Genomic DNA, 16,384 nt, shown 5'->3' on the forward strand with positions numbered 1-16,384 from the left:
GAAATGCAGTCCAAAGTGGTTTAAAAATACTGAAAACCATTCGAAAAAGTCCACTTGTGTCTGGTTGCTTGGAATTTGTCTTTATGTGACAAGCCTCCATGTAATTAGCTCTGTTTGGACCACGATACCTAGCAACATTTTGAGGCAAGGCTGATGGGCAACCAGCAGTAATAATCAGGACTGATTTGAAAGAGAATGGCAGAAAAACACACACCATGACTGCCCACCACCATCTTATAAAGTTTAACAAAACACATAAAAAAATAAAAATAAATACCTTGTTTCAACTGCCTCAAAAGTGACCCAAGTATCACTGTCTTAAATTAAGGGTGTTCACACAACAACACATGGGAAGTCAGCATGCACACAGTAACACACATACAATATGAATGTCTTTATAGAATATGTATCTGTCATCACAGCTTGGTAAAATTACACTTATACACAACAAATGCACAATAACACCTGGAACCGTAATACCAGCCAGTGGAAAAAGGCCCAAATACATTTGAGTTGCCCTTGTCCGGTCAGAAAAACTTCCCCTGGTAGGTTGTGGCGGTGGTATCATCCAATAACAATAGCCTATAGATAAAGATTTCTGATCTCAAACAACTCATAAACACACACACATACAATCGTACACACGTACATTTTCTCTCAGACTTATTACATGTTAATAACATCATGAGAATCGCTGTTAATTCAGTGACTGAATGAATGACTGAATGTGAGATAGTTTTAACTACCTACGCGGCTACGTCGAGAGCAGTAAACCTTACAGAAGTACAAAACACTCCATATCATCCTCAGTTGGCAATTCTGTTGACATAGTTACATTAGGCTATATGTAATCATTGCTTGGCAGCATATAAAAATAAAAGAAGTTGCTCTGGTGCATATTCATAATCATCTGCATGTGAGTTAAATAGTCTCTTTGCAAACAGAGGGAACTGTTTTCGGCACATTTATTTATTTATTTAGTTAGTGAGGCTGGCTCAGTTATTATATATTTGATTAGTATAAGGGTGTTGCCATATCTATAAACTATTATACTACCAGTAGCAGTTTCTTGTTTCTGTATTTTGTAGGCTAGCTTTTAGCAAGCCAGGCTAATGCATATTTGAAATCGCTTGATAAGGTAAAAAAACAAACAAAAAAACAACAACAGTCAAAAATAATTTATCAATTAGTCATTAATACCATATGAGACTCCCAGACCAGAAATCATAATTATGGATTCCTTGTTTACTTGACTGTTGTCCAGCAATGTAAATCCAGTAATATGTTGATCAGTTAACAACATATATGTATTTATTTGGATTTTAACAACAGGTTCATACTACCTATACCACCACAGAGTCTAAACTAATACAACAACCAAGGGCCAATCTTCTATAAGTAAACAGTTAAAATAGGGATAAAGGACAGGTTTTATCCAATACAGTTTATCAGGAGTGTGATCACTAATCTGAGAACTCCAGTCCTAGTTAAAGATCTGCTGCTGGGCTGATGAGGTTTCAGTACCATGTAAGTTCAAAGTTAGAAGGAAAGTGAAGTTGCAAGCTAGGAGTTGGTTCGATTTTTTCAGCGTTTTAATCTGCTTAGTGACTGTTTCTACTAAAGTGAAGTGTTTTTACCTTTTGCTCAGCCTTACATTCTCTTAACAAATCCATTTTTAGACGGACGTGGGTGTAAGACGCTCTGCTACACCTGACATCATACTAACTACAAACGGTCCTTGATATCTCATTCCCAGTTTAAAACATGTCAGTCAACATCTTTCGCATGATGACGAGTGATCAAAGATAAAAGATTTTAATGCCATTTCAGCTGCAACCATTTCAGGAATCACCATCCTTTCATTTATTCAGTATGAGCTCGAGTCTCCAATCACTTCCTCAAATATCAGGTAATTGCAGAGAAAAACTGCTGAAAGTGAAACCTGTGAAATGGCTACATCTGTAATTTGTAAATGTTGGCAGAAATCCACAGAAATGCCAACATCCCCTTTTAGCACAGTGTAGCAGACCTTAGAAATGCATGATTTCATCCAGGGCTGTGACAGCTCTGCTTTTATGGCCAAAGTCCTAGGAAAGATACAGTATCAGGGCAAGAAAGGGAAAATGGGCAAGAGGAAGAGAAACATAAAGAAAGAGCCGGACTGCGGTCCTGTCCTCTTGTAGATAAGAGGCAGCCTCACAGCCTCTGGGTAAAGTTTTCGGGAAATACTCCTTTAGTGCCATTTTCTTTGTTTTGCTGCCAGTCGTCTTGCTTTACTCCCATCAGCCAGCCTTCATCCTAAGCACACAAACATGCAAGCAATCAGATAACAGTGTCAGTGTTTCTGTGGCACAAAAGCACATGAGTACGCGTTTGAATTTTGAGTTTACCTGTTCTTCGGGGTTGTCAAAAGTCACTACTAGCACCACGTCACCGGCCTTCATCTCCAGTTCATCTGTGTCATTGGCAGCATAATCGTGCATCACTTGGACCTATTGTATATAAATGCTAACATGAGTTATCGTCGTATAAACAAAATACATTTTACACTTTTAGGTTTTCCCATTTGGTCTCCTGTTTTACCTTGAACAGAAAGCCAGGAGGCATCTCTGCAGATTCTGATGCTACTTCTGTTGATTCTGCTGCTACTGCAGGTGTCTGGACAATAAATACATTTAAAAAAAATGCTTAATTTATGGATACATTATTTAAATAGTAACATTTCACCTTAAAGCACACATACATGTCCATTAAATTTTACTACCTGTCTTTTTTAAACAAAATAACGACCTCATCAGATATATTATTTTGTGACTAATGAGATGCACTTTGTCTTTTATTGTATAGTTGAGTCGTTAAAAGACAAATGTAGTTACCTAAAAAAAAACATTGCCAAGTATAAGGTTTACAATGTACATCACTTTGTCTTTCAACTGGTCCTTTAGGAGTAGAAACAGCCGATCATCTGCTCCATGTCATCCTATCTCTAGCATCCTCTTCTTTCACACCAACCCTCTGCAGGTCCTCCTTCACAGCATCCATGAATATTCTCTGAGGTCTTCCTCTTTTCCTTTCTTGGCAGCTCCATCTCCAAAATTCTTCGATATATCCACTATTTCTCCCCTGAACATGTTCAGCCTTGCCTCTTTTACTTTTATTTCCAAACCTCTCAACCTGAACTGTTGCTTTGATGCACTAATTTTTAATCCTGTTCACCCAGTAAAAAATCTTAACATCAGCACTGCCAACTCTATCTTAGCCTCTTGTCATTTTGTTGGTGCCACAATCTCCATAAATAACAGAATAAATATAAAATCCAGAAAAGTAAGGGTCGTTTTTGTTACATAAAAAAATGCAGCTCTAAGTTAATTATAGCAATCGCTACATATTATAAATTAAACTCTTACGCTCACCTCCTCTTCCTCCTTTGCTTCTTCTTCCACTACTGGTGCAGCCGGTGCAGTTGGTGTAGCTGGTTCAGCTGCTGCAGCTGCTGCAGAGTCTCCCTGGTAGCAGAGAGAAAGATAAATAACAAGAGAGGTTAAAAGGTGAGACGGATAAAACCTTAAATTAAAGAGGGGCAAAGAATGAAAGAAAGAAGAAACAGACAACATGAGACAAAGACAAGCAGAAAAGCCTAAACAGCAAAGTCTTTGTTATTACAGGCATGCTGCACAGATGCAAGATTAAATACTACTGTACAGTTGCAATAAAGCTTTTGCACAGAATACTATGTGTGTGGATTAGCAGTGACTGGGATTAACTGAGTGTAGAGAAGCAGATGTTGCTATTCTTTTCCTTCCCTCAACAATTTATTTTCAACTTGCCCTCTTTATCACATTTGATGCATCCATGCTTCAGGTCCAGATGCATCCTAAATCTTTCCATGTCAAGATTTCTCCATCTGCCACCTTTTATTCACATGATCTTTTTCTCTCCAGTACCCCATGCTCAAACCTCTTTCTTAAGAGTCGATGCATCCATCATTTTCATCCAGATGCATCTCTATATTTTTTTCTCTCCTTGGTTACCTGACCCTCTTCATTATCCAACACAGCAGCAGCTGGGGGGGCTTCCTCCTCAACTGCGTCTGCTGGAGCCTCATCTGCAGGTGTTTCATAGTCTGTGGCAGGCACCTCTGCGACTGGTTGGCTTTCCTCATCGCCCCAGCCCTCTTGGGCTTCAGCTACGGTGTCATAATCAACCGGCTGGTTTTCATCATCCCCCCATCCCTCTTGAGCTGCAGCCAAAGGGTCATAGCGAACTGGCTGGGTTCCGTCATCCCCCCAGCCCTCTGTAGCAGCTGTGATGGGATCATAGTGGACAGGCTGCGAACCATCATCCCCCCAGGCCTCTGTAGCAGCAGCCACAGGGTCATAGTGCTGTGTGGTCGCTTCTTCTTGGGCACCACTGTCCTCAGGCTGAAGGGCAAGGGTCAGGTTTCAAGGAGTCAAGAGGGCACAAGAGATATTTTACCTTCTGGATATTCTAAGGGCTTCATAAATCAAATGGGATCAAGAAGAATTAAAAATAAGAGAAAGCTGGAGATGTTGTATGACCAGTTTAAGACTAATAATAAAAGTAAAGTATTGTTAATGTAGAAAGGGGTTTGATATTTTTTTTAAAGTGTAACTAAATTGATTTAGAAAAGGTACATTCATAAGAAAGAAAGGAGGGAGTTTGAAATGTTTAAATACTAACAGGTCATACAAGTGATTTTGAATGTTTTAGCCCTTAATGTAACAACTATCTTTTACTAAATCTTATACTGGCCATATTGATGTAGCCAAAATACTTCTCTGTTTCCAAAGGATGATAGTTTTCACTTTGTCTTTAAAGAACACTGTAAGCATTTGGAAATTGACCAACTGTTGTATTTTGCAAAGGCAAATGTTTTCTATTCTTTCCCGATAAAGGGTTTTAGTTGCTCATCAGGTCTAGACTGCAGGCAAGCAAGTTTTGCACCTGGACTCATGCTACAAAGCCACACTGATAGAATCTGTACAAACAGACGCTTGGCATTGTCCAGGTGAAATAAGCTAACTGTGTATGACATTGTCTGTCTACCAGCATAAAACCTGCATATATCATTCAGCATTAATGGTCCCGTACATCAGCGGTCCACAACCTTTTTTGCGCCACGGACCAGTTTAATGTCAGACAATATTTTCACGGACCGGCTTTTAAGGTGTCGCGGATAAATACAACAAAATAAAATGATTTTTGTAAGTATAATAATAAATTATTATTATTATAATAATAATTATACACAATAATAATTGTGTAACTTTATTAGCAGCATCCTCCTGAAATGCACCAACAACATTGAGAGTAACATCCTCCTCTCTGCCCCTTAATGCTCTCTGGTCACTATGGTAACACGGAAATATTTCTTTCAAAATAAGACACATAACTACAACATGGGAAAAGACCCAGGGAAACCGAGTTAATGATAAAAACCCAGAATTTCACACCCGAGCTTCAACTCTCGCGGTACCAAACGACTCACGGACCGGACCGGGGGTTGGGGACCGCTGCCGTACATGGCATGGAAGTTAACGTGTACTGTACCTGTACTAATGTACCACAATCTGGTTTTTGTTTGTGTGACTATCATGAAAATTGGGGACATGGCATGTCACATTGTCCAAAGACTGTTAAGCATTTTGAAATCTTGGTTCACGGGACAGTTTTCTAATATGTCTTGGTCTTATTTACGTTCACAGTAGAAGGTGGAGAGATTTGTTGATTTTCTTTAGGCTATATGTTGTTTTAAGACTGACAGCAGTTTTCAGAAATGTTCTTGAGCCCTATATGGGCTCTGCATGGCTTGAGAGAACAGATAGAACAGAATAGCTCTTTATTGTTATTTTACACTTTTTGGTTTTGGCTTGACTTTTTTAAAATATTCAATCTTCATTTGGAAACAGGGCTGTACTTAATGTTAAATAAGGGGCTAAAACTCTTGCAAAATGAGAATGGTCTTTTGAAGGGATTTGAACAGCGATAAGTATTATCCTTATCAAAATAATTGGTAATATTTAAAGATAAAAATAAAGAAATGTATCTTAATTGAGCAGAAACAGGACCATGGGAGATCAGAATATGTCATTGCTCACAAGCATTATCATCATAATTACCATAAAGCCCATGAAGATTGACGTGGAAGTACCAACCTTTACAGAAAAGGTTCAGATTAAATCAAAAGACAGATGAGGGTTAAGGAAGGGTGGCAGTAGAAGGCAAAAACATAAAAGCTGTCAGCTTTTTCCCATCAGAAGATAGATGTTGGATCTTCTGTGTGTGGTTAGCAAGCATGGTTTCTAATCCAAGGCTATGTTCAGATGGAGAAAGAGGAAGGAAGCTTTGTAAGAGTAGACATGTCAGTCCTTTCTGAGCCATCACTGCTTTGCCTCAGCCTCAAATATAGCAAAACTCCATGATTGTTGAGACACGTCTCTCTTAACAGCGAGAGGGACGAACAAAAACGTAGGTTAATGGTCAAAAGGCCAAGCTACGAAAAAAGGCTTTGTGAAGTTGCCCAGTAGCTCTTGTTAGTTTACCAGACTCGTTTGTATAACACAATCCACAGCAAGCGTGAGCAACTTCACTAAACTTTGAGAACACAAAAGATCCCTGTGTGTCACATGAACCATGAAAATAACATGTAAAGGCTACATGTTCTATCAGTTTGACATGTGAACATACAGGTACAGCATGTGAAGGGAAACAGAAAGGAAATAAGTCAATTCAGTTGCAAATGATTTCAAACCACAGAAAATATTTTTCACTATTAATATTATGTTTCACTTTTACATTAGAATTTACCATAAAACACTGGGTACACTGGGGCTTTTAAAGGTCAGTGGTGTTTTCAGGAGGCAAAAGAAATAGAGTGATTTTAATTGTGGACTGCACACAAGACACTAATTATATGGACTCAGTATGTATAACTGTATGAAATGTCAACTTGGAACTGAATTGACTCAAACTCATTCACAAGCTCCATTTGTGCTGTTCAACAATATCTTCAGTGTCTATCAAATCACGCACTGCAGACACAAAGACAATGCACAAACAGATTTGGGACAGACAAATGAAAGAGGTCAGTGTATTGAAAAGCTTGCTAAACAGAAAAGCTGTAATAGAAAAGGCATAATAGGAGCGGGGCTTCTATAATGTATGACTGTTATTAAACTGATGGTTACTAGAAAAAAATAGAAATAAGTATTGATGAAGATGATGATAATTAGATTTTTTGCTAATTACTGTTGCACTTTTTTTTTTTTAGCATGAGTATAGATGGCTTACCCATGAGTCCCAGTTTGCAGGCTGTGGAAAACAAAGGAAGTAATAAATACGAAGAGCAGAATACTTTACAGGGTTGTTGCTTTTGCCTTTTACATTCAATAAGACACGCCCCATGCTCTAGAGCTACAAGCCCATAGCATAAGATCTCCAGCAGAACAACTGTACAAGCACTATGTGGTAAAGTATTAACTGATGTGTGAAGTCTGAAGGGGTAGATTTGTTAAATATATTAGTATATTATTTAATTGTGTTAAAAACTAACAACACTCTCAGACCAATGGATAACAATGTCACTTGGAACAGAGGACAATATTTTAACATTAAGATTTGGCAGCCTGTAAAACTAAGTCATAGAGCATAGCAAGAGCATTAGGGAATCCACAGTTAGGTCCACAATTACATTTTTTGTAATTTTGCCTCAGTACACAAATATAGGCAATATGATAAAAATTAAAGTGATAATTGACGTGTTAACTTTTAGCTTTAACTCAAGCATCTTAAAAAAAGCCTTCCGTTAATTGATTATGAATTATAGCCTTGGCATTGTAGGGCCCCCCAACCAGCAATAGCAGATGGCTTCCCCTCTGAGCCTGGTTCTGCTCAGATTTCTTCCTGTTGAAAGGGAGTTTTTCTTTCCCACTGTCTCCTTGCTTGCTCATATGGGGTCATCTGATTTTGGGGGTTCTTTAAAAAAAATATATATACATACATATAAAGGGATTAAGGAAAATATTAAGATAAAAGATTTTATCTCTCATTTGAGGCAATAACTTGTGATTTGGGGCTATACGCATGAACTTGAACAGAATTGAACTAAAGTGAATATTATACTACCACTAGTATAATGATTAATGAATATATAGTCAAACTATAACTGCGCTCTATGTACTTCTGTGCACTTCACAGGAGCATTTCTGATATTAATTATCAGTGATTCGTAGCTTTTCACCAGATCAATATTTTTACTGTACTATTAGTTTTGGTTTGCTCATCATGTACTTTCGTGAAAAAATATCTTTTGGCATGTTGGATGTTTAACGTTTTCACAAACTAACTGTAACTTTGCTAATTTTAATTTAATTATACATTATGTGTACTTTAAAACCAAAACAATTAACTGAAATGGGTTAAAAAGCTCTATACACTGGGCTTCAGAGTGGGGAATTTAAAATGTATGGGTTTGTCATTGCAAGCTTCTTGTCTTTCAAGCTATGTAAATCACAAGTAATGGCATGTAGTAACTTTGATCAATACCATGCATAGTATAAGCCAAACAAAAATAGATCATTTAAGTATTTGAAAGAATAAAAGCAACTTCCCAGTAACATGAGGACCGTTTAGGTTATTGAGAATTTGTACAGTCTTGGGGACCAAGAAAGAACAGCAAAGCAGGGCTGTAGTCTGCAGTTCATGCCATGAGTGATCCATGGAAAGTGCTAAAGCAGGAAGAAGTGTACACTAGAGGCAGGTGTCTACAGGTCATCATGCCTTCATCTAACTCTTTTTTGGTATTTTGGAAAGAAGCAGAGCAGGCAACACTTCAAACTATGCCACGCTTACCAAGTGATTTCAATTTCTATTCAGACCTATCAAGCTTATTTCAGCATATTTAAAGTGAACCAACCACATTGGCAATGGCAGATGTTGTTGGCTAATCCTTCATTGGACATCTCATTCTTTAACTCAGTTCATTTGGAATTAAATATCATGAAATGAACTTAAATTCTGTCTGAATAGAAACTAAAACCTCTTGTGAAGACTGACATATCTTAAAAGAGAGAGGGTCTCTAGGATCTTTATCTTCATGCCGTGAATCATCCACCTGTGTGACCGTGGAGGCTTTGGTTGCTGCACTGAAAGAATCCAGGTCCATGTCCAACAGGTTGCTCACTGCAGGACTGTCAAACTGATAACAACAGGAACAGGAGGGCTCATTGGCTAATTGGGCACAACAGTGGGAGGGGGGATAAGGACAGAATTGAAAAGACAGAATAGAATAGAATAGAATAGAATAGAATAGGAGAAATTAGAGGAGGTGCAGATCAGAAGCGGGTGTTCTGACCTGCACAGAAAAGGGGAAAGCTAAAGGGTTCATCGACAGCAGCTGCTCACTGACCTCTGTAGGGGAGGTGACGTTGATATCAGGAGTAGCTGCAGCATCAAAAAGGTTGATGATATTCTCTGTTTTTAGCTCTTTAGATGGTGTCACCTTGGGTGGAGGAGGCACTGCTGGTCTGAGCTAGAATATAGAAAAAAGGCAGTAATTAATTCCTTCAACTAGACAAATCAATTGGACTTTGCTGTTATGAATGCAAAATTCATATTATGCAGTTCAATTTTGTCGGAATGTGCAAATTATATTTTGTATTCATTTGTTTTGAAGTACATGCCAGATGGATCAACATAAATAAGTTCTACGATAGTCTCACAAAAACTTTACCATGAAGCCGTGAATGTGTTTACATATACGATAATAGCCTAAACTGGGGTTCTATTGCCGATCACAAAGAGTTGACCTGAATTTAAAAACAAATGAAAAAAAATGTTTTGAAAAAACAAACAAACAAATAAACCACTTACAGCCCAAAATCCACAGGTATGGCAACCCTATGTGTAAGTGATGATGGCTCCCCAGAAACTAAAACACTAAATGATCCTCTGTGTATTCTGAACAAAGAGAAAACATCAGTGTGTGTGTGTGAGACACTGTTTGTCTACCTTGGATGGGGATTTGGGGATCGGGGGTGGTCCTCCTGGCCTGAGAGTGTGGTTAGATGCCTCTTTACCGCTGAGTAAACAAGATAGAGAGAAAGAGGGAGAAGAAAAGAAAACAAATTACAGAGAAAGCAATGAAGACGGCAAACGATATCAGATAAAAGCGCCGAGGTTAAAGAAGCAGCTAAATGCTAAAACACAAGATTGTAAGAAGGGTTACAAGACATGCACTGCAAGATTTCAAGCTGAAAGTGTTAGAAAAGCTGTCATGCAAGAAAAGTGAGTCCCCTTTCATGGTTTCAAGTCCTCTCCTCTCATGCAAGCAGGCTTTGTTTGTGCCTCCAGTAAATCGTCACAAGCGAGCAGTGATAGAGGCAACTCCTGTTACAGAGAAGATGCTCTAAAGTGGATAAAAGCTGCTCCAGAGCTGCAGATATTAAAAAAACGTTGACATATACCTGTAACTTAAAGCTGCAACAGGTGATTTTGTACACTGGCTGTTTTAGATGGCAGTGAGAGGTACGTTTTGGAATGTCAAACACATCAAGGAATTTGGTGTTTAGGATTCAGGGAAAGACAACAATTCTGGAGCTCCAGAACTCCAGGGTCCCCCCTAAGATCCAGGCTTATTTTGTGTCAGCATCTCTGAATATGTATGCTGAGTCATTTTACCACAGACAGAAGCTGCAGCTCCACTGATGTGTGTTCACTTATGGATCCTACAAAAACAATGCATGTTTATATATCTACAATTTAGTCATTTTAATCTTCTCTAATTTATTTTGGTCCATAGTTTTTATGATGGACCTTTGCTCTATTGTTGGATTTCAGTTCCTTGGTTTCCACTTGGCTTGAAAACATTGAACACTACTGACTAATGCAGGACCGACTGAAAATTCACCTTCTACCTTACGGTGAAAGACAGCATAACTGTTGCTAACAGTGACAGTCTTGCGTGGCGCAGCATATAAGACACACAGGTCTACTCAACTCTATCTGCAGCTCTGAGCACGAAACTTTCCGATCCAAAAGTACTTCTTTGAAATCACTTGCACAAATCAAGCATCCAGTGCTCTGAAAACTCCCAAGTCTGCAGACTGACTAACATACACGCTAGCTCAACAGACAGGTCAGTTGGACAGACAGACAACAGTTGTTTCATCATTGTTACCCCAGCTGCTTCCAGTTACCTCCTATTTTCTCCTGATGATGAGGCGCCGCAGATACCTGTCTTGCTGAAAGGGGGGGTGGGGGATTCAGGGGTAGCTCTAAGTTAATCCATTGCTGTTTTTGATATGTGGTGTAATAATCTAAAAGATTCACAGTGATAGATTATTGCACCACTTCAGACATGCATCATAAATTAGTGATGCAATAGAGAGATCAGCCTTCAACATAAATCAGTTAAGATCATACATTACTCTAAAATATTTATCCCTTACAAGCACTCATAGAAACGTCTTCTATTTGCTGTTAATGTTAATCAAAAAATGAGGTATTTTTGGAACCTGCAGGATTTACAAATTAAAATAAAACTCTGCTCATAAACAGTGTGGACAAAAAAAGTTGTATAAATAACCTCCCCACTTCATTTATGCATCAAAAACAATGGCTTTGCGCTCTTCCTAAGGTAAACTAGTTTATGAGGCTCAGCATTCTGAAATCACTGTTAGGATTTTTTTTTCAAGCAGCTGTTTCAGGTAATCTGAAATGTTTCCAGTACCTCAGGTGTGTAAAACCCAATTTTATCAAAATAAAATTTGATTAAAATTAGTGCTGTCAGCGTTAATCTCGTTAAAATGACGTTAAAATGCATTAACGCGGCAAATCTCCGTTAGCGAGTTAGTTATGGCATTAACGTCATTTTAACAAGATTAACGCAGACAGCCCTAATTAAAATAGAAAAATAAAATGATATCTGTTTAATTCCACAGATCCCTCCTAAAGCTTAACCTCTTATGTAAAAAGAATATGAAACAAGCAGTTTCCAAGTACCTGAGAGAATTTAAATGACGGCTCATTTCTCACTAACCTAGTTGTGTCTGTTTCCTCCAGTTTCTCCAGGGTGTCATACATATCCTGATCCAACTGTAGAGACAGAAAGATGGTGTGTAAGATAAACATTTTTATATCATGTATTTATTTATTTAATTAATATTACATTTCCTTTGCCACCTTCTTTGATTTATATTTTACACTGCAAAGGCACCCTCCTAATAGATATTGTTATCCATGTATTGTAAAGTGTGTTTGCTACAGTTTGTTTCCATCGTCGGGTCCAAACAAATTACTTAGAAACTTTTCTCTTTCAAGGGAAAAAACAGAAATACATTAAAACACACTTTGCACTAGGTGATAAACAAGGAAGGTTAGATCAGATTTTATATTCAGCTGCAGGCCCTGCTGACATAGTCGATGGCCTCGTCTGGCCTGAACTGTTATCTGATATACTGCATCCATTTCTCTCGTCTAATCTTTATCTAAATCCATCACTGCTAGAGGCTTATAGAAGACTCCTACCCGACTCATTTCTTTGTGAAACTTCTCCTCAAAACCAGCCAAACTCTGGAAGGTGCTGACATAAAACCCAACACGACTAGAAAGGGCAGAGAAGAGAGAGACAGCACTGACTGCATTAACAGCTTGACTTCATTTAATATGCCTATAAGCACAGAAGAAAGTGAAATGCACTGATCCATTTAGGAAAAATCAAAAACACATATTCCCTACCTGTTCCAAAGTGACGGCAACTCTTCTTGCAAGTCAGCATTAATCTCCTCAAACACCTTCTGGGCCCTTTCTAGCTCCTCCTCAGCCTGAAATTAATGAATTAGAGTATGTTTGCAAGTGTGTTAGATGTTCTGGTAATGAATTAAATACATTGTGTGTGTGTGTGTGTGTGTGTGTGTGTGTGTGTGTGTGTGTGTGTGTGTGTGTGTGTGTGTGTGTGTGTGTGTGTGTATGCACAACATCTCTTCCACCACTGATTGTGCTTAATATGATTTGTTCTTTTTGATGTTCTCATTTTCAATTTGCCCTCATTAGATTATCAACAGAGAGGACAGACAAACACAGGGATCATCTCTAGAAAGGCTTCCTGAAACTAGCTCATACTGACTTCTTTGTTATGGTAACATATATTTTACTGCTGGGTTACCAGAAAACTCCTTACAATTGTAGAATAAGGTAAATATGTACCTGGCTCCTGGAAAGACTGCTTTGGGCAACGTTGTGTGCAGACAGAATACCCTGAGCCCATCCTGGAGTGGCCCTTTCCAACAAGGATGAGGGCTACAAAACAAACATATATATTTTTTTAGGTTTCTTACATGTTGATTCACCTAAATAATGAACTGAAAAACAAAATAATTGTTGAATTTTGCATCTGAGTGATTACAAACACCGCAGCGCATTTGTTTTACCTTAGTAATTTTAATGCCCCCGTCCTTTTTCTTGGTTTTGTGTGTCACGGCATAGTTATGCCTGGCACTGTCGTAATCTACCAGCTTCCTGTCCCTTTTAGCTATACGAGTCTGAATAAAAAGAAAAAAAAATGTATTATTCACTTTCTTCATTTATATCGAAATGCTCAGTATTCATACAACATGCTTTCCAGCAAGGTCACAATATATAAAAGAGACGCTCACTGCCACTGGATTAACATTTAAGACCAACGATTTTTTGTTGAGGTCACGACCTCTTAACTTACCTTAATATCAGGGAACTGGCCCAGGTAAGTATCCATGGAGATGAGAGCATGATCAACCAGCTTCTGGTGGTAATCAGTCCAAAGCACATCACAATCCTGCAAGATGAAGGAATGTACAGAAGCAGGCACAAGACAGACTGTTTAACATTATACGAGACAAATCTCCTGCAGAGCACATTTTATATTGGAGTAGCATGCAATGTGAATATATTTCTCCTTTACTTTGTAACTTGTTTCAGGAGCTCTGTCGCATCATTTTGACTTGTGGTCTTCACTAAGGCAAAAGCCTTTTAGCTAATTGCAATGACTTCTTGCTATTTGTGGCTAATCAAAAATGACCTCAAGAATACAATTAGAGGACATTTTAAGGATCTCTGCAACATTTTTCACCAGACGTGGTTCTACGACATTCAGCATAATATAAAGTCTGTAGCAGTACAGTTTTTCATGCTATGGGACTATAATTGCTTGCAGAGATGGACAGCCTGAATATTTCAGAAGAGCGGTTATTCTATTATTTTCTAATCAGCTTGGAGGACTCGTGTAGTTGAAACCATTTATAACACAGGATTGGCGAACATCCTTCCGTTTACCTCATGACGACCAGACTTGTAACACTCAGCACTAAGTGGGCACGCATACTTGAAGGCAAGAAAAGTATAACCCCTGTATCACACAACTTTCAGGATGTCTAAGCGCACACATCATGTACACACATATAGCCTACTCACTTAATATGGCTTTTAAAGAAATAGTAAAAAGTGTTTCTCACCTCCACAATGGAGTCCACTTCATTCTTGCCGTACCAGTCTTGCTCATACATGTCAGCTAGACATGCCTGAAGGTTCTTAGAGGACTCATGCATGGCTAAGGACAAACATACATCCTCTATATTAGCTTATATTAGTGTGTATTCATACGCCAATGAAAGTGTGTTTCTGTGTGTTTGTGTCTCTGGATTGACTTGTGTGTTTGTGCGTGTCACCTTTCACAGCCTCGAGGTATGCTCTTAAATCCCTCTGGAGTTTGCTGCCTTCAGCCTGAGGATGAAACACTAAATGTGAGCCTCATCAAAAAACGCCAATCGTGTATTATATGCTGTGGATTCAGACTCAATGCAGGCTACAGTTTATCCTATTTTAGGCCATACTATTGTTGATATCTAGAAAATGTTTAATTATGACTCCATGAGTCACTGAACTGCACTCTTACATATTGTTTGTTGAAGTTGATTACTCCCTCTTCAAAAGCGACATCTTTGGTCTCGTCTGCTTTGCCAAGTTTCTGCAGAACCTGTCACACAAATAATGATTGAAAACATCAGACCGTACAACTGATTCCCAGCAGCTTTCTGTTTTGCCATCAAAAATCAATAGTATTTCTTTGCATTTGGTTAGAAACATGAAGTGACGATGTAAAACAGAAACATACACACACATGGCAAGTCTTTTTTTTTTTTTTTTAATATTTGCCATATTGATGGGACATATAGCCAAAATCTCTATACACAGTCTAATTTCCCCCTTCGGTAACATTCACACAGACATAGTATGCATGTAGGGAGGCACCCGTGTCTGCTTTCTGTCTATCTTTAGCCTTACAGCAGGCTTTATAATACCTTTAGCTGAACAAATAGCGCCCCCTCCCAAATATTGAGCGCAAAGTGCAGGTGTTTAAAAGCGTAGTCTGTGGCCTCCTCTACAACCTATAGTCAACATATTGCTGCATGGTTGTTTAATAACGGCCTCAGAACGTATGAGATGATGTCCCTTACTGAGTAACATCACTCATCTGCCAGTTTAGATAGGAGCCTTCAAATACCAGACACATCAGGCTAGATCATGAGCGGGCCTACACCATATCTGACTGCAGTACGTGTCCGCTGTGTGACAGTGTTTTAAAGCAGGGGAGCAGCCTATTTCAAGTAAACAGCTTCTTCCTTAAATACAGCAAACTCCACGCTTATTTGATGATGTCGTGATGCGACACTGCGCCTCTGTGGAGGATGCGGCATTACTGCTTCGTGGCGTGAGGGCCGGAGATATAAATTTACCACACAGCAACGCGTAAGGGAGACACGCTTACCTTTTCTTGCGCTCTTGTTAGTTTTTTCTGCACGTTACTGGCCACTTTCCCTGCAGTGAGCCCCTTCCCCAAATTCAGCTCAGCCATCTTGTAGCGTAGATCAGTCTTTGGATGCGGGAGGGAAGGGAATAAAAGCAATAACGATCGGAGGGACCGCTACGGTTACTGTTGAGGCAAATGCATCAATGTCCAGTTGAGAAACAACGAGGACAGGTGTAGTTGTGTGAGGTTATGATGTACCTGTGGGAAAATATGTGTGCAGAAAGCTAGCTTGTAGTCTCTAATATTGCACTGCTGTGTGTGCGCGTCCCTGACAGGAGAGGAGGAGGAGGATGCTGTAAGAGATGATCTTAAAGGCACAGATGCTGCGCGTCCACACGGGGACATTTTAAAACATCATTAGACAATAAAATAACCGCCGACACGCGGAATGTGAAGAAAAATGACGTGTTTTTGAATTGACAGCCAGAAAGGTTCTTTTGCAAACGTTTTTAATTTCATTTCTATCTGTAATTTGACTTTTTAAATACCTGACCCGAAGTCAGGTCTTGAGATCATCAATGT

The 16,384-nt window shown here is 38.9% G+C and overlaps 1 protein-coding gene across 5 annotated transcripts; it reads right to left on the reverse strand.

Moving 5' to 3' along the window:
- Window positions 1–1,604: 1,604 nt before the first annotated feature.
- Window positions 1,605–16,159, reverse strand: bin1a (bridging integrator 1a). Of its 5 annotated transcripts, XM_026145189.2 has the most exons (20): window positions 15,821–16,159; window positions 14,948–15,028; window positions 14,721–14,775; window positions 14,508–14,602; window positions 13,736–13,831; window positions 13,449–13,559; window positions 13,225–13,317; window positions 12,757–12,842; window positions 12,547–12,622; window positions 12,059–12,114; window positions 11,217–11,261; window positions 10,030–10,099; window positions 9,428–9,550; window positions 9,134–9,217; window positions 7,312–7,332; window positions 4,032–4,421; window positions 3,414–3,506; window positions 2,584–2,658; window positions 2,391–2,492; window positions 2,052–2,298 (listed from the first exon to the last, which is right to left on the reverse strand). In XM_026145189.2, the coding sequence occupies exons 1-20, from the start codon at window positions 15,905–15,907 to the stop codon at window positions 2,197–2,199; spliced, it is 1,941 nt and encodes a 646-aa protein (XP_026000974.2). In that variant the 5' UTR covers window positions 15,908–16,159; the 3' UTR covers window positions 2,052–2,196. The 5 variants fall into 5 exon arrangements, with proteins under 5 accessions (XP_026000978.2, XP_026000974.2, XP_026000976.2 ...); XM_026145191.2 differs by lacking the exon at window positions 9,134–9,217; XM_026145192.2 differs by lacking the exon at window positions 4,032–4,421.
- Window positions 16,160–16,384: the final 225 nt, after the last annotated feature.

This window comes from Astatotilapia calliptera, chromosome 16, assembly GCF_964374335.1.
Source record: "Astatotilapia calliptera chromosome 16, fAstCal68.1, whole genome shotgun sequence".
Classification (NCBI taxonomy): domain Eukaryota; kingdom Metazoa; phylum Chordata; class Actinopteri; order Cichliformes; family Cichlidae; genus Astatotilapia; species Astatotilapia calliptera.